The 18,972-nt window shown below is 37.3% G+C and overlaps 1 protein-coding gene across 1 annotated transcript in view; it reads left to right on the plus strand.

Annotated features, from left to right (window-relative positions):
* Positions 1-18,972, plus strand: part of LOC306843827 (sec1 family domain-containing protein 2-like) — a 114,277-nt gene that overhangs the window by 77,424 nt on the left and 17,881 nt on the right. The window contains exon 6 of the mRNA XM_079375510.1: positions 16,848-16,993. Coding sequence (XP_079231636.1) covers positions 16,848-16,993 — 146 coding nt within the window. The remainder of the gene's footprint in view (positions 1-16,847; positions 16,994-18,972) is intronic.

Below are 18,972 nucleotides of genomic sequence, written 5' to 3' on the forward strand. Positions count from 1 at the left end.
AGTACATATCCCACTGTGGCAATGTCACCAATGTTTAGCTTTTGCATCAAGTATGCTGAATGTATATGCAGTGTATATGCACACTAAGTTCATGTATGAAGTTATAATGGAGCTACAGTCTTTATCTGCCTAAAATGTGTACAGATGGAAACACCAAATCTGTATTTTTTAAGTCTATTATTCTGAAATGCCACCAAAAATATTATCCTGTGGTGAATTCACCACTCTGACCCACAGAATGCTGCTTGGTTTGAAATGACTTCTCTGTAAAAAAGCAGTGTTTCATGCATTGCTAATTTCCAGCTTCACGGGTCCTGTGCAGAATTATATCTCTCATATAGACTTGTTTCTAATCATTAGTGAGTCTTGCCCTTTCACCGAAGTGCAGAATAATCACAGAGGAATATAAATTTATTCTGGAGACTACCATGACCCACTTTTTCTTGTATATGGATACCATGCAATTTCTTAAAAATATGATATTTATATTCCTGACGCATTGTTCCATTTTGATTATAATTAAAGCTGTAGAATTACTCATTTCCTAAGAGATTTCTTTTGTGTCTTGGTGAACATTTACAGTCCTGTGAAGTTTGATTTGTAGTAGAGCTTAAAGGAAGAAGCTAAATTAAAACGCAGGTCATAGTCTTAATTTATAAACTGTGATTTTTTTTTTTTTTTTTTTTTAATTTTAAAGAATGAAATACAATATTGATGACAATTAATCCAGACAACCTTTTTGTAATTAAGATCTTCAATTGTTGTTTATGCATGTGTTTAGTGTTATTTTAGTGTTATTTATAGTTATATAGTTTTTATTATTAGTTATATAGTTTATTATTTAGTTATATCGTTTATAGTATATATAGTTTTTATTATTTTGATTAAGCTATTATTATTTTATTTTTTATTTTCTGTTTCCATTTTAAGTTTATTGTTTTTATATTTACATTTGTTATTTTTTTATTTCAGTTTTAGTTTTAATGTTTTAACTTAACCTTATTTCATTTAAGTTAGTTGCCAAGGCAAGAAGTTTTTAGATTATTCATATTTATATTTTATTATAGTAAATAATATAAAATCATTTTATTCATGCATTTGTCAGGCTTTTTATCCCAAGCGACTGCTATTGCTTTCAAGGTAGACATTTTATCAATTCATGCATTTCTTGTAATCAAATCCATGACCTCGGTGTTGTTCAAGCTAGTGTTTTGAACACAGCAGCATAAATATAGTTTGTGCCTTTAAATACTTTACTAATGTCACTGCCTCTGTGTAATGCTCTATGAGATATTGAACCCACACACAGCATCCTGCTTCTAGAGGACTGATGGCACATGCTGAATGTCTTTATTTGTTGAGAACAGTGAAATGGATTGTGTTAGTGCCTTTTGCTTTAGTCATACGCAGAGTAAAGGGGCAGAGATGGAAAGCTGGTTTGTGATTTGTGTGTGTGTGTGTGTGTGTGTGTGTGTGTGTGTGTGTGTGTGTGTGTGTGTGTGTGTGTGTGTGTGTGTGTGTGTGTGTGTGTGGTTTGTGTAGTAGCTCCATAGCGTGAGCTGCCATAATTGTAGCTCATTGCTAAAAATACTATGTACTGCCTTCAATCTATATTTCCTATTAGACATGATCACCTTGAAAGAATACAACTGCTGCTATCACATATTCACTTCGCACGCAACTGCATGGAGGAAACAAACCATCTGAAGCCTGTAGAGAACTGGCAGCCAAGGCAATCTAACAGCACATTGGAACCAATTGGACTGGTTGTTTGGTGTGTGTTTATGTTTTCAAGACAGAGAGATTGTGTATTATTGGGGGCCAAGAACTGAATGTGCGTAGGCATCAGTTGTGTTAGTTTTCTTGTTCTTAGGAGTCTAGGCAGTCCGTGGAACCATATGGTCAGGCTTACTTACAGGTTCAGACTTGTGCAGCAAGTCTGAACATCAATCTGACCATCTTTAGTATCTCCCACTGGAACCCTCTAGTGCCATCATATGATCAAATTTGGCTTTTTGTCATCATTCATGTAACATCTGGCCTACATAGTTAAGTCTCCTAATTCCTTGGCTCATGCCAACCTCAACAAAATCAATTTCAGCACAGTTTGGGTGTGTTAACGTAAAAGTAACTGAATGCATTACTTTCCATAAAAGTAACTAAGTAACACAATTAGTTAATTTTTAAGGGAGAAACACAGTATTGTAATGCATTACTTTTAAACCGATAGTACACACAGAAATGAAAATTCTGTCATTACTCACCCTCACGTCATCCAAACCCATAAGGCCTTCGTTCATGCTCGGAACAGAAATAAAGATATTTTTGATGAAATCTGAGAGCTTTCTGACCCTGCATAGAGAGCAACAGAACTGTCATGTTCAGGGCCCAAAAAGGTATTAAGGACATAGATAAAATAGTCCGTGTGATATCAGTGGTTCACACGAAAGAGAAGAAATTGTTAAATAAAGTCGTTATTTTTGTGGGTGAGTAATGATATTTTTTAGTTTTTTACCTTTAAAAGTAACTTTCCCTAACATTATAGTAATTGGCTTGTCAGAAAGAAACTATTTATTTTTTAAATGATTTGCCGCTGTTTCTGAAAGTAGGCTACTTCAGCAGCCTAATATAAAGAAATGAAAAAAAGCTAAACAATTGCTATTTAGACTTTTAAATCATTTGGTCCAGGAGCCTGAAAAAGTCGAATGATTCCATTTGTGCCGTGTAGTTAAATTTGGACACAAATTACTGTATCTCACTGACATTTTGGTGTGTTGGAACAAAAGTAGGTAACCATCTCTGATAGCATTGACATTTAGTGTCCAAAACACTACAAAATATAAAATCTGCATTATGCTACTCTGCCATTTAATTGGAATTTTTGAACTCATTCTACAGTTTTAATCTGATCGTTCCCAAATTTTAGTCATGAAATCCAGCAGGCAAAAAGATGTTTTTCCTATTCAAAACTATTTTCCTTTGACATGCCAAGAAAACTGACTCTGAAAATGCCAGTCATGCCAATCAAGAAAAGTTTTATTTTGATAACACTTTGGTTCTCACCAAATTCAGATATTTTTAAGACATGCTTGACAAACCACCATGTCTCTCAAGTGCATGCCTGACTAGAGCTATATATGTCTGTTTTGCCACACACTAAAGCTAAATTCATGCCTCTGTTTTTGCACCTCTTGATGTTGCCTCATGCAGACTACAGTGTAGGTCAAGCTCAGGGCCTATAGTGCTTTTAGCGATTGGCCCGTGTAATTGTTTGCAGCTTTATGATTATGATGGGTTTGTGCTTCAAGGTCTTCTGATATTCACAGGCACTAGGATATTTCAAAGTTCAGTCTTAAAAAAAAAAAAGAATAATAAGCTCTATTCTATAAGTTCTGAATAATAAGACTTATTCAGGTCATCTGTGTGTATTTTTCTTATGTAAGTGGAATGGAAGACTTGTCCTTCATCTTGACCCAAATTCAGAACAGTATGTTACATGATGTACATGAAGTACAGTGGGAAAAAATTATTTGATCCCCTGCTGATTTTGTACGTTTGCCCACTAACAAAGAAATTATCAGTTTATAATTTTAATGGTAGGTTAGAGACAGAATAACAACAAAAAACGCATTTCAAAAAAGTTAGAAATTGATTTGTATTTTGATGAGCAAAATCATGACTTAGTACTTGGTGGCAAAAACACTTGTTGGCAATCACAGAGGTCAGACGTTTCTTGTAGTTGGCCACCAAGTTTGCACACATCTCAGGAGGGATTTTGTCCCACTCCTCTTTGCAAATCCAAATCAATTTGCAAAAACAACTAGGGCTGTGCAATTAATCGAATTCGATTATCATGCGCATCTAGTCAGTAAAACCGGTTTCTTGATTAGTAGTTAATCGCCATCACCTGCTTTCAAATGGAGTGGGAATTACTACACAGAACCGTAGTTCACTGACAAGCTAGGCAATTTTGTGTTCATAATCGAAGGCGATTGCTTCTGTGGACAGGTTGTCTTTTATACAGGTAACAAACTGAGATTAGGAGCACTCCCTTTAAGAGAGTGCTCCTAATCTCAGCTCTTTACCTGCATAAAAGACACCTGGGAGCCAGAAATTTTGCTGATTGATAGGGGATCAAATACTTATTTGACTCATTAAAATACTTAAGTATATTCAGTGTGCATTTAGGCTCTATTTTCTACACAGTGTACATGTATATGGTTAATAAGCATACAGGAGGCAGGTCTTTGTGATCATGTGTGTGTGGTTACCTGAACTATATCATTGTCTTGGTGTTAGCTCTTGCTCTTTAATGGATGGGCTCTCCACATACTAGTTCACATACAGTAGACCTGGGCTAATATAAGAAATGCTTTTTTCTTTGGCTCTCTTTTCATGTTTTTAATCAGTTTAAAACTTAAGATGTGGGATTTGAACAAAAAAAGCTGAAAATAATCCATTAACGTACAAACTCATACATGCTCAGACTCTTTGATCTCTAAATGAAACTTCCTTTCTACATGACTTATGTTACACACACATAAACTAGTGGTAGGTCACATACTGTAACTCTTGCTCTTCTTCCTCTTTGTATTTTGTTCTCTCTCCCTCACTTATTCTCTTTCTTTCTCTCTCATCCAGCCATGATTTAAAAGGATTATTATGAGTCTCGCATCAGGGCCAAGCGGTTATGGTTTAAAGGATTAGAGTAGCAGAAGTAAAGAGGGTTGAAGTGTTCCTGCCGGAATTCTCCTCTTTCCTGGATAACAGTTTAGCTTCAGAGATCAACATCAATTTCCTGCCTTTATCCTTTGTTCTGGATCTCGAGACCTTTCAGATGTATGCAAAGGTGAATTTGGGTCTTGACCTTGTCCTGAACTTTGGGATCATCAAGGAATCTTGGAAAAATATATATTGCCGATTCCACAAATATATTAAGCAGCACAACTAATTTTAAAATGTTTACCTTAATATTTTTGTTTTAGATATTCATATTGTGCATTTCAGTGCATATACAAACAGACAATATTGTTTCATAGTCTTGACTGCAACTGCTGTTTTGGCCTTGAAAGACCTGCCTTGTGTTTTGTTCTTTGCAAGAGTTTTGATCTCACTTATGATCTTGAGCTGTATGGTCTGTATGGCTTGTACAGATAAGGTCAGTCGAGTGAGAAGGCTGTGATTCCTTTCCCGTTTAGCCGTTTGGGTGAACAGATGGTGGTGCGGCCACAGCCTCATAGAGCTCAACCCATTGACGACAGTACAGATAATTGTGGACCAAGAGAGGATGTCAAGAATGTTAATCTTTTCCAGGCTTAATAGCCCAGTTTTATTGCTTTTTATTTTTTTAATATTTATTACAGTTTTATTACATCCTTACCTCAGTCATATGTGTATACGGGTAGATCCCCAAATATAGTCTCAGTCTTTAAGGGAAAAGCAATAAGTGGCTGCAGGTTGCCCAGTCAGATCTGGTCGAGGTTCAGGAAGCAGGTGAAATTGTTAGTGAAACCACACCTTTGGGTAATCACACTTCTCCAGCACTGCTTTCCAATAAGAAATTCAGGGCCGGTACGAAATGTTTTTTACTTTTTTTGTTGTACACAGAATCATAAACACATTTAACACTGTCCACAATTACTGATGCTCAAAAAGGCAACGCAATGCATTAAGAGCCAGAGGGTGTAAACTTTTGAACAGGGTGTACATTTTTCTTATTTTAAGATTTTTTGTTTGTTTGTTTGTTTTATTTGGTATATACTGCACTTAAGAAGCTACATAAAAACTACCCTGATCATCCAATTCAAAAAGTTTACACCCCCCAGCTCTTAATGCATTGTGTTGCCTTCTTGAGCATCAGTAAATGTTTTCACCTTATATAATAGTTATGTATGAGTCTCCCAATTGTCCTCCGTGTGAAAAGATGGATCTCAAAATCATACAGTCACGGTTGGAAAGAGCTCAAATATGCAGAAGATGCTGGAAAACCAAAGAATGTGCAGGAGCTGGAAGAATTTTCTGAAGAACAGCATGCAGTTGAACTGCTCAGGACCAGCAAGTGACTCATGAACAACTGTCACAAAACAGAAAGACAGTCATGGATCATCTAGGAAACAACACAGTATTAAGATTCAAGGGTATGTAAACTTTTGAATGGGGTAATTTTTATAAATTCAGTTATTATTATTTTGTCTTGTGGAGAATATATAAACATCTGTTATGTGAAATTCAGGACAGTATTAACTAAACAATAACATGCAATTTTCATGATCCCTCTTATTTTATTAAAATTATTAACATTTTGCACATTCTGCAAGGGGCATGTAAATTTATGAGCACAACTGATTTGTCTGAGAATGAAACACTTGGATTTGTATTAGCATCTTGTTTATTGCTGTTGTGAATATCATGGCATTCAGCCTACTTGTTAGATTCACTCCAGCCAATGTAATATGCCAAAGCATCATGCGTTACACCATTTCAACGTTATTTACTCTATTTTACATTTCCATTACCTTCATATTACCTCATATCCTCTATGTTAATGAGTTTAATGATATAGTTTATGTTTATTGTGACTTTGGGACTCACCTGGTCATATAACTCAGTTACTTGGTCAATAAACTATTTTTTGATTGTAATTTTCCCAGTCTCCTCTCATTCTCCAAGGCTTGAGATTTGGTCCTGCTACCCACTTATAGAGCTCCTCCAGGGAGAAACTATGGAAAACCTCCCAAAACAGGACCCTTGGTGCTGGTGAAATGTAAAGTATGGAATGTCGGAATATTGTTTGCTGCTTCTGGAATGCTGAATGTAAGCCAGCTCTGCTGTTGATTATTTGAAGGTGTTGAAGACTCCTCAAACTGCAGACAGAGCTGGTTGAATAATATGAGGTTGCTGCCAACCTGATGGAATGCCAATGGCATTATTTTTGGCATCTCTCAAACTATAATGATTTTTGAAGTGTTTTCTAAGGACATGAGAAGCAGGAGGATCTCTCCAAATGTCTGAAGAGCACTTAGTGATTCGTGTGATGAGGAAGTTTTGCAGTTTTTAAAAAGTCAAGTGTCTCTTTTCATTGACTAGATGCCTCATTTTCACCTTTACAAAACTTTTTCTCTCTTTCTCCCTCACATAGTTTCTACAGCAATTTCTTCTTTCTTAAACACATGCGTGTGTATCTGAGTAGCATTACTGAGTTATATAATGTTCTGTTAGAGATTCAGTCTGTTACAATGAGAATGTGTGGTATTTTTCTGTCATTTAAACAATGAGCCAGGCTTAGATTAGTCTTGTGTTTTCCACTGAATCTTGATAAGGGGATCAGTGGATAAATGTGGAATTTTTGTTTCAGATTTCAAACATTATAATCTCTCATATCTTTAATTCTCATGGCTTTCAACAGCTTGGGGACCCTGTCCATGAACCATGCTATTTGTGGTATGTGCCATGGTATTTTTGCACACCATGTAAATTCCCATGGTAAATGAATATGGTGATCATACACTAAGACAGATATCAAAGAACCATGGCATTACCATGACATCATTACCTGAATGTGTGTATGTATTTTTTTTGTTATCATGTTTTTATAGTGTTTTATTGTGTTAGTTAGCTGTATTTTATATATATATATATATATGTATATATATGTGTGTGTGTGTGTGTGTGTGTGTGTGTGTGTGTGTGTGTATATATATACCTAATCACTGTAACCCAACTGCAGTTTGATTGAGATAATTGGAATGCACAATGAAAAAACGTGATTTTTTTTAAATTGTTAAAAACGGAGTTATCTGATTTTGCAAATGAGCACTTTGTATGTTTTAACGAATTAGCAGTGTAGTCTTATTCCTGACCAAATGATTCACATGAACTGGCTCATTTAGTAGATCACAAACATACAGCATGACTAGTGTAGCCTGATTCCTAAACACATGATTCTTATTAACCCGTTCTTTTAGTAAATCAAAAACACACAATATAGTTCGATTTTTTTTTTTTTTTTTATTCTTTTAATGAATTGTTCAAAAAGATGAGCTACTGGTTTGAATTAATCTTAATCTTTGAATCAATTTTGAATTAATCATACAATTTTTGGGGGGCAGTCGTGACCTAATGGACAGAGAGTCGGACTTGTAACCCGAAAGTTGCGGGTTCGAGTCTCAGGTCCGGCAGGTCCACCTTCAATTGTACAACTGAGGTGAGACCCTTGAGCAAGGCACCGAACCCCCAACTGCTCCCCAGGTGCCGCAGCATTGGCTGCCCACTGCTCCGTGTGTGTGTTCACTGCTGTGTGTGTTCACTGCTGTGTGTGTTCACTGCTGTGTGTGTTCACTGCTGTGTGTGTTCACTGCTGTGTGTGCGTTTACTTGGATGGGTTAAATGCAGAGCATAAATTCCGAGTATGGGTCACCATACTTGGTTACACGTCACTCCACTTAACGTAACAGTCTACTAATCTGACGAATACTTCGACGAAATGAATTTGTGACTTTTACTGGCCTGCAAGTTACCTTTATTTTCAGTGATGTCAAATTGAATTGTATCAGTATCATTACTGACTAATTGGCAGATTGTCAAACTTTTTTTATATTGTTTAGTATTTTTAATGGAGTTAATGGACTAATTACAGAAATTTTATAAAATATCTCTCAAAGAGTGTTCACATTGAGTTTCTGCACTGACCACTGCATTCTTACTCTCACTTTCTTACAGTGCTGTGTTTGAGTTCCACTTGGAATATTCAACAGCATTTTTACGTCTGAGCCAGAATTCCATTGCGGATTAACATTATACAGAGATGTTCTTCTTTTGTTCCCAGGCCAAGAAGACAGTGCTTTGATTCACAGACTCATATTCACAACGCATGAATGCCCACACACTCTTCATCACCTTTTTAGTACTATTACTAAATCTAGCATTGCTATTAATAGTACCAGAGACTGAATTCCTCTAAAAGAGGCCTGAGACTGAAGCTTGTGTATGAGAGGGGAGCAAAGAGGACAGAGATGGAGAAAAAGGAAGTTTATGTGTCTACATTCCATTGAGGATGGAACCATTTTCAGTTGTTAGGGCGATGGCTCTGTTTAGTCCAGTTTAGTAGACTTTATTGCATTAAGGAGATTATGTTATTGTCTGTGAGGGGAATGAAGTAAAGGAATGTTCTTCTTTTGTTCTGTCAGACTCTTTCAACCTGCATTGATTACAGGGTTTATGATTCACCATTGTGCTATTTGAATAGACAGCAATGGACAAGCAGGTACATGTAATCAGTGGAATAAATATAGGCTAAGTCTTACTAAAGCAAGTAACACTGATGTAGCTTAATATTTTCAGATTTCATTTTAATTTTAGTTTTAGTAATTTAGCTATTTTCCTTGGTCATTTTTAATAGTTTTTGCTTTGTAAAACTATTTGTGTAGATTTAATTGAAGTAAAATTCATGATTCATGGAGATGAATTTACATGTGTTCATTACTGTTGGTGCCATATTTGTGTTGTGCCTCAGCTGATACAAAGTTAGCTGATAAGGAGGTCATCTTTCCGTCCCCTAGAATGATTTTGTTAGTGTGAAAAGTCTGGAAGCCATTTTTGGAAATGGTCATTGTGTTGTTATTTTTTTGTGTTTTTGGAGATTGTTCTCAGAATCGCTCATTGTTTGGTTTCCAGGAATTTGTATCTGCCATTTTCCATGGCTGGACTTCGGTCACAAGGTTGCATTTGGTCACAAATAACATACACTTTCCAGATTCCACATTATTAAGGGCTGATGCTTTGTAATGCAATGGGAGAAGCAACTGATAATTACGTATTATGATGTACATCTCTTAGTGAAACAGATTATCGAAATCAGAAATACAATTTGAAGCCATTTTAGTACAAATACTTTTATTCAGTGATGTTACCCCTTTTGACTCCATTAAGCACACATTGGTGTGCAGTTTTTCAGTAGAGTGAGTTCTGTGTTGGTAACTAACCTTGTACACCTCTGTCTCATTGGATCTCATTAAGAGTGTACAAGGCCACATTTTACACGCAGATTCATTTGACATAGTATGCTTATTTCAGTCACACATGCACCTTTTGTTCTCTGTTGTGTCTGGTATCTTTCTAATCAACTGTCCTCTTTCTGGGGGTCATGTAGCCTGTTGTTTTGTCAAAGTAAGCAGACACACAAAAGAAGATCTAGGATGTTTGTTTGGGTGTTTATGAAGTTAATCTCCTCTTTGCTATATAGTTCAGTATAAAAACAGTGGAGGCTGTTACGCACACACTGTCTGTATTTCAAAGGAAAGGGCTTGCGTGAGAGGAGAATGTGGGGGATACGCACACGTTTATGTGTGTGACTCCTGTCTGTTCTCACACCAGCACCTGGCTGGCTCTCAGGATTTGGTGTTATGATCACCATTACCATCTAAACCGCAGCCAACACCCCATCGCACAACTGCTCTGTTTCTCTTGGCACACGGTCAAACGACAGTCTGTGGCTACATAAAAACACACATTACACATGAACTGTCTGCTGCAGATCTCTTGCAGTTTCTTAGTCAGGGACAACTGTTGATGGAAGGATATGCTTGTGTGGAGATATATTTAATTGCATTATACCCTATATTTGTGATTATTAGTTATTGAACTTTTTAAAGCTTCATTGTAGTGTTTCAGGTATGCAGATATAGAGTAAAAAAGTAATACAGTAATAGTGACTTAATTTGTCATACTTTTGAATTTGTCTCCTGATATGATTTGTTTCAGTAAATTGACTGAAAGTAACAAATTATCTTTTCCAAACAGTTTTTCCTTCCAAACTGTTTTCACTGTAATAACTGGCTGTGTGTAGCACCTACAACACTGCACTATTTTTTTTTAACAATATCCTTGATCATTTCAGTCTGTTCATAACAGTTTGAGCATGGCTTGTTTTGTGAACATGTCAAAGTGACTCAGCAAAGAGACACTTACATTTTACATTTACATTTTGTCATTTTGCAGACGCTTTTATCCAAAGCGACTTACTTGATTCATCTTGAAGAGGCAATCAGACAGACAAAGTGCTCGTAACACCAAGTCTCAGGCATTGTTCAAATAAGTACAAGCTCACAAGGGAGGAGTAAATAAAAGAAAGTAGGGATGCACGATATTATCGGACTGATATCAAAATCGGCCGATAATGACTTTAAATGTAAATATCGGCATCGGCCTGACATGCAAAATTATGCCGATATGTCTTGCCGATAAGGGGAAGGGGTTAACTCGCATGTGCTCAGGGTGTGCTAGCGATTAGATCACGTCAGCAATGTGGCTCATTCTTGAAGCAAAGTTTTGTCTGAATGATGAATAGATTGACTGTTTTGGATCGCTGCATTTAATGTGTGAAAGCATGTACAGAATGACGCGTTCGGTGTGGGATAGAGTAAACCGTTATAGCACAAGCAGCGGCAGCAGTGACAGCCTCCCCCAGGTCCTAATGCCCGTTCTGTAAGTAGTTTTAATAGTAGGGGCGCAGTTGGCCTACTTCTAATTAAATTAGAAGTAAAATAGCCTACACAAATAACATTTAGACTGTGTTTCTGATTAAATAAAGCAGTAATTGATGTAATAAAATAAGTATGTTTTGATTTAATGGGCAGAAGCTATAGCTTACATGAAAAAAAAATCACAAACATGACACTTGTAAATTAAATAATTTTATATATACTGATTTATTCATTAATGTGTAACGTTTTATTTTTTAAACAAATCATGAGCTCTAAAAGATTTTCAGAATTTTTACAACTCTTTTGTTTTAGACCATCTACAAATGTTAAATCTTAAAATAAAATATTAGGGTTAACACTGCATCTTTCTGGGGGAAAAAATGCAGCGATTGATATAGTTGATTTATATTTATTTTCAAAGCTTCAATGTACTGTTAAAAAACCTTTATTATTTTTTATTTAATTCTAATAAAGTTCTTGTTAAAAACTAACCAAAATTAATAATATTTTGCTTATAATTTCTGCACAGGAGAGACTTGGTGTTGTTTCCAAACAAAAGGAAATATATCGGTATCGGCATCGGTATCAGCCAAAATGAGTTGAAAAATATCGGCATATCGAATATCGGCAGAATTCCAATATCGTGCATCCCTAAAAGAAAGGTATAGTGGGGGTTTTTTTTAAGTTTAGGATAAAGTCAAGTAGTGTCGAAAGAGATGAGTTTTCAGTTGTTGCTTGAAGATTGACAGGGATCCCGCATTCCGGATAGGGGTGGGAAGATCATTCCACCAGTCAGGAATGGTGAACGAGAATGTTCTGGAGAGTGATTTTGAGCCTCTCTGTGATGGTACCACGAGGTGTCACTCACTAGCAGATCTCAGACTTCTGGAGGGGCTATAGATTCGTAATAGTGAGTGGAAGTAGGCGGGTGCTGAGCCTGTGGTTGTTCTATATGCAAGCATCAGTATCTTGAACTTGATGCGAGCTGCGACTGGTAGCCAGTGCAAGGAGATAAAGAGAGGTTTAACATGGGCTCGTTGAAGACCAGTCGTGCCGCTGCATTCTGAATCATTTGTAGAGGTTTGATTGTGTTTGATGAAAGTCCAGCCAGAAGAGCATTGCAGTAGTTCAGCCTAGAAATGACAAGGGCCTGAACAAGAAGTTGTGCAGCATGCTGTGTCAGAAAGGGCCTGATCTTTCTGGTGTTGTGTAGTGCAAACCTGCAAGATCGAGCAGTATTTGCAATGTGCTCTTTGAAGGTCAGCTGGTCATCAAAGATTACACCAAGATTTCTGACCGAAGTTGATGGGGTAATTGTTGAGGAACCTAACTGGATCGTGAAGTCATGCTGTAGATTTGGAGTGGCAGGGAAGGCAAGAAGCTCAGTCTTTGCCAGGTTGAGCTGTAGGTGATGTTCTTTCATCCATGCCGAGATGTCCGCCAGGCAGCCTGAGATTCGTGCAGCTACCGTTGGATCATCTGGTTGAAAAGAGAGCTAGAGCTGTGTGTCATCAGCGTAGCAATGGTAGGAGAATCCATGTGCCTGTATGATGGGACCCAGTGATGTAGTGTATGTGGAGAAGAGGAGGGGTCCAAGAACCGATCCCTGAGAAACCCCAGTGACCAGTTGATGTGCTTTGGATACCTCCCCTCCCCAGGCCACCCTGAAAGACCTACCAGGGAGATAATCCCAGTGATGCCCAGTGATGAGAGTGTGGACAGGAGGATCTGATGGTTGACAATGTCAAAAGCGGCAGATAGATCCAGCAGAATGAGGACTGATGATTTCAAGTTGGCTTTTGCAATTCGCAGGGCTTCAGTGACTGAGAGTAGCACAGTCTCAGTTGAATGGCCACTCCAGAAACCTGACTGTTTAGCATCCAGTTTGTTGTTCTGTGAAAGAAACAATGGGACCTGGTTGAAGACAACTCGTTCAAGTGTTTTCACTATGAATGGAAGGAGAGAGACAGGTCTGTAGTTTTCTGTAAGAGAAGTGTTTAATGTAGGCTTTTTGAGCAGTGGAGTTACCCGAGCCTGCTTGAAAATGTGGGGAAAATGCCTGTGAGGAGGGATGTGTTGATGATGTGAGTGCTGGTAAGAGTGTTGGAGAGATTGCTTGGAGAAGGTGTGAGGGGATTGGGTCAAAAGGACATGTTGTAGGATGGCTGGACAGGAGAAGTTTGGATACTTCCACCTCAGTGAGGGGACGGAAGGAGAAGATGGGAGTTTAAGCAATGGATGTGGTTGGTTGGCGGTCCTGTGTGTGTGGAGGTGAGAACATACTACTGATTAATCTAGTTTTGTCTGTGAAAAAAGTCGCAAAGTCGTCAGCTGTTATAGAAGTGGTGCGAGGTGGTGGAGGAGGACAGAGGAGAGAATTAAATGTTCTGAAGAGATTACGTATGTCAGTAGCGCTGTTGATCTTGTTGTGGAAATGTGAGGATTTGGCAGTGTGGACTTCAGACACTTACTGAATGATAAAGCAGTTATTTTGGACTTGAATATGCAACTTGCGCGAAGTGCTATATCTCATTGCACATGTGAATAGGACATTTACATAGTAGTCTTCAAGGCATAGCAGCAAAAATAAATAAAAAATTTAAATTAACCTAAATTACATTTTAAGGCTCAGAGAAAGGGGGTGGGGGTAAGAATTGTCATACAAATTAACGTAGGGCTAGTTTTTGCCAGATTCGGGGAAAAAATTAACTATAAAGAGCTGTACGAAATGAATTACCCCTTTGACAGATTCTCTTATGTTTTATGAAATGGCTTATTTCTGCACAATCGTAAACATTAACTCTCACTAAAGCACACTTTTTTTAATTTCTAGTTGTTTTACCAGATGCCTTGATTTACTTCAGGCATGTTATATTTACCATGCTTTTCTATCTTCCGGAAAAAAACATTCACATCCAAATCTGCCTGCATCCCTCTATCCTTATCTCCCACCGAGCTGTCTGGAGCGACAGAGCAAGAGAAAAGAGCAGAGACAGAAGAGGCTGAATAGCACGCATTTGGGGAGAAAACAAGCAACTCAAAACAAACAGCCAGCAGGCTAAATATGAAACCTGACATTAAATACGGTCGTAACAAACAGATAGAAGAGAGGCTGACTCATGCACTTACCCCTGTTATTTGTGATATGTTTTGCTATCAAGCTTTTAAATCAGAATTTCTAGAACCATCTAGAATGAAAAAAACACTTGTTCCTGTCAGAGGCCCAAGAATGACATCTTTGGGCAGTTTAAACAACTGCTCCTCAAGCAGAATTAACCTACTTATCATTATAAATATTTATACCAAATGGTATAATAGCTTTACAAAAACACAAAGGGATAGCTTTACTAAGGCACAAAGGGTTCACAGAGCATTATTTTACTTAGGAAGAGTATCAATCCACCCTATGTCTTGCTGCACTGAAAGCAGTGGCACGTTTACAGTAAACATCTCAAGTGAGTGTTTGCAGACCTGACTGATGCCTACAGCCACAGAAGCCTAAATTGATAGTGCTAGCCTCAGAAAGCATTGCATAACCGCTGCGCATGCATTTATAAAAACAGAAATGTTAATGATGGGACCAGAGCTCAAGTCATGATTATAAGTGAGCTATTTGTAAAAGATTGAGAGAATGTCAAAGACTCATCAGTCAGTTTGGATAGCACAACCCTGGGAACCTTTTCCTTTTATAGATGGCTTAATGTGTGCAAATCATGTTGAATATGTTTATATATATATAACCTTTTTTTTTGTAATTTTCATATGTACCTATGTTTGAGGTCATTAGATTTTTTTGGTCCCACTTTGTATTAGGTGGCCTTAACTACTACGTGCTTACATTTAAATTAATAATTTGATACAATGTACTTATTGTGTACATACATGTATTTACATGACCAATTTTTTTTAAATAGAAATTAATACTTTTATTCAGCAAGGATGCATTCAATTTATCAAAGGTGACATTAAAGACAAAAGTTAAAGACACACAAGTTTTCTATTTCAAATAAATGCTGTTCTTTTGAATTTTATAATAATCAAAGAATATGAACATTTGCTATAGTACGGGCATTAGTAGATATCCATCTCGTCAAAATGTGCCTGAGCTGGTGCATCTGAATATAAAGCCTTTTTCATCCTGTAGTCTTATATAAGTGTACTGCTCCGCTAGCCATGCGTCTGCGGGTTTGGCAGGTCCAAAGGGGTTGAACTGGCAGAGCTGAATGTCTTATTTCTCAGGTGTGAGATTGTTTTGGTCTGGTTGAAGGATGGGCAGCTCTTGCATTCCACAGCTGTCGCAGGACCTGTGCCAGCCTCACCCACCCATGGTGCTGTTCTGTCCTCCATTTGTCTTCTCTGAGTCTCTCTTCACTTTCAGGACCATCAGTGCTGCTGGAATGACAGCAAAGTTTGTTTTTGTCAGACACTTTTGTTCACGTTTTCGCCCCTAAATGAAACTGAGACGTTCTCTCTCTCTTTTGCAGTCTCTCGCTCTCTCATTCCCCAGCGTCTGAGTTTAGTGAGTGCATGTTAAATTTTGATTAACTCATGCAGGAGCTGTTGCCTTCCAATGAAAAGAGCTTTTGTCCTCTGATTCCCTTTCAGCAATACAGCTCGATCTAATATAGAGCCCACAGTACATACAAGATTGTATAAAATAGTAGTTTATTTATTTAAAATATAATTGATCACAATTTTCAGTATTATATATAAGCATACATATGTACACTACCATGCAAAATGTTGAGGTTGGTAATACTTCTCATAATATTGCATTTATTGAATAAAAAATTTAAAAACTCTAATATTGTGAAATATTATTACAATTTAAAATAACTATTTTCTATTTTAATATCATTTAAAATCTAATTTATTTCTGTAATGGCAAAGCTGTATATTCAGCAGCCATTATTTCAGTCTTCTGTGTCACATGATCCTTCAGAAATCATTCTAATATGCTGATTTGCTGCTCAAGAAACATGTATTATTATCAATGCTGAAAACAGTTGTGCTGCTTAATATTTGTGTGGAAACTGTGATGTAATTTACTTTCAGATTCTTTGATGAATAGAACATTCAAAAGAACAGCATTTATTTGAAACCATCTTTTGTAACATTAGAAATGTCCTTACTGTCAATTTTAATTAATTTAATGTGTTTTTGTTGAAATATTTCTTTAAAAGTATTTATTTCTTCTGCACTGACCCAAATATATATTTACTGAGTTTGATTCTGCCTTGTAAATCCACATTTGTAACATTGTGCAAACAGCATTTCTACATGTGAAGAAAGCCAGAAAGACTGATTATTTCATTAACATTGATGTAATGTTTAGACACTCATCTGTATCTGTATGTGTGTCTGTAGGAGTCTCAGGCCCTGAGGAGCTGACTGTGGAGCGTGCTCACTCTGCCTTGGAGAACATGTTTGAGACACTGAGGGGTATCAGTCACGCCCGAGACCACCTGAAGAAGTTCAGCTCTGTGTACACTCCCAGTGATGGAGCACACCAGGTCAGTGACCCTAAAGTGACGTGCAATTTACATTTTTCAAACATGCAATGCCACATATTAACGTTTAGCTTGCCTCCCTAAAACATAAAGATAAATAACTTCATCCAAACCAATTCTCTGATACCTCCTTGTTCTCATTTTTGTTCAGCTTAAGTTTAGTTTAGTGTGTGTGTGTGTGTGTGTGTGTGTGTGTGTGCATGCATGTTTATGTGGTTTATGAGGACACCGATTTGTATAATGACATGGGTATGACAGAGGTATTACAATATGAAGGTGGTTTATGAGGACACTGCCTATGTCCCCGTAATTCAAAAGGCTTAAAAAACATACTAAATGGTGTTTTTTTTGAAAATCTAAAAATGTACAAAGTTTCCTGTGAGGGCTAAGTTTAGGTGTAGGGTTGGTGTAGGGCAATAGCACAGCAGTTTGTTCAGTATAAAAACCATTCTTTCAACTTCCACTGGCTACAAAGTTATCAGAAAACACAACATAAGTGATTTAAGTTGAATTGTGTAAATGATAATCTGATCTTCCTGATTTAAGTGAAGTGAATGATTCAAATGAAAGAACATCTACTAAAGAAAACATCTTTCACAATTTGCATGTCTGCTAACTTCTACCTGCATGGAAAAAGTTACCAGAAAGCAGACACATTTTTCTCAGAACTCCATTTGGCAACACATATGTGGAATACTTCTCACCTTAACAAACCTATGAAGAACAATATCAAAAATCATCATGTTTTATTGAGAGACAGAGACTGGTTTAGCTCACAGTATTCATGCAGAACCTGTGACAGACTGTGTGTCACTGTCTTTGACTACTAGAAGCTGGAGTGCGTCACAGCCTTTTAACCATACTTTATGACTGAACTGAACATCCACTCTTGTACCTCTAAGAGTGTTTCATACACTGTGTGCATTTGTGTGACAGACATAGAAAGAGAAAGAGCCAAACTGAGGGACATAGGAGAAAAGAGCTGATTATGCAACACATAATCTCTTCTTTTCCCAACCAGAGAGCACTTCCAGTCCAGTCATTCATATATGTTCTCTGCTGGTTCAGTAGTTTTTAGTGGTTTTATTCATCAGTGTTGGGGAGTAATTAGCTGAAAGTAGTGATTCTTGTAAAGAATTCTTTTTTTGTAAAGTAACCCTCAGTGTCCACTACACAACCTGACAACAGCTCATCTGTCTTAAAATAGTGCTGCTTTTTCTGTAACATGCTTTTTTTATTCAGTTGCAGTGTATTACTGTGTATTGCTGTTTTTAGCATTATATTGTAGCACAAGTAGACTTACAGCAAGGTAAACTGAGATGATTATAAGCTGCACTCCCCTGAACTGACATTTAGCTAGTTTTAGTAAAATATTTCATATTGAAGTCACATTTTAGTTTAGTTTCAGCTTTTTACATTAGCATACCTGGTTTGTTATTCATCTGGTCAAGTTTAATGCTGTCTTAGGTGATTCAGATCATTTATATCAAGAAGTTGTTGTCAACTAATTTATGTTCAAGAAGTTTGGGTCAGTTAGATGTTTCTTAAAGAACCTAATAGTTTAATTTATCAAATATGCATCAAAGAATCCTGAAAAATATGTCACAGTTTCCACAAAAATATTAAGCAGCGCAACTGTTTGTGCTGTGTTATGGTTAGTAACAGGTTGATGGTAAGACCTGCTGGGCATTACTGCCTGATGCACCTCTGCCAGTGGCAAATTGCCAGCCACAGGGTCTTCAGCTGGGAGCCACCCTTCACCTCGTGACAGGAAGTCATCCCTGTCCAGTGCCCCACCACCCAGAACATCTCGGGGTGGTGGGACAGTGGACATGGGCATCTCACTGCTGCTCCCTCTGGCTGGACTTAGATCTGAGGTCCTTATACCTTGAGGCTTCTTCACACCAAAGCTCTTATCATACCTCCTCAGCCAAAGCCAAAAGCTTCCGTTCTCTGCCTCTTCGGCAAGGTCTCTCATGGCT

This window comes from Barbus barbus (assembly GCF_936440315.1).
Source record: "Barbus barbus genome assembly, chromosome: 24".
Classification (NCBI taxonomy): domain Eukaryota; kingdom Metazoa; phylum Chordata; class Actinopteri; order Cypriniformes; family Cyprinidae; genus Barbus; species Barbus barbus.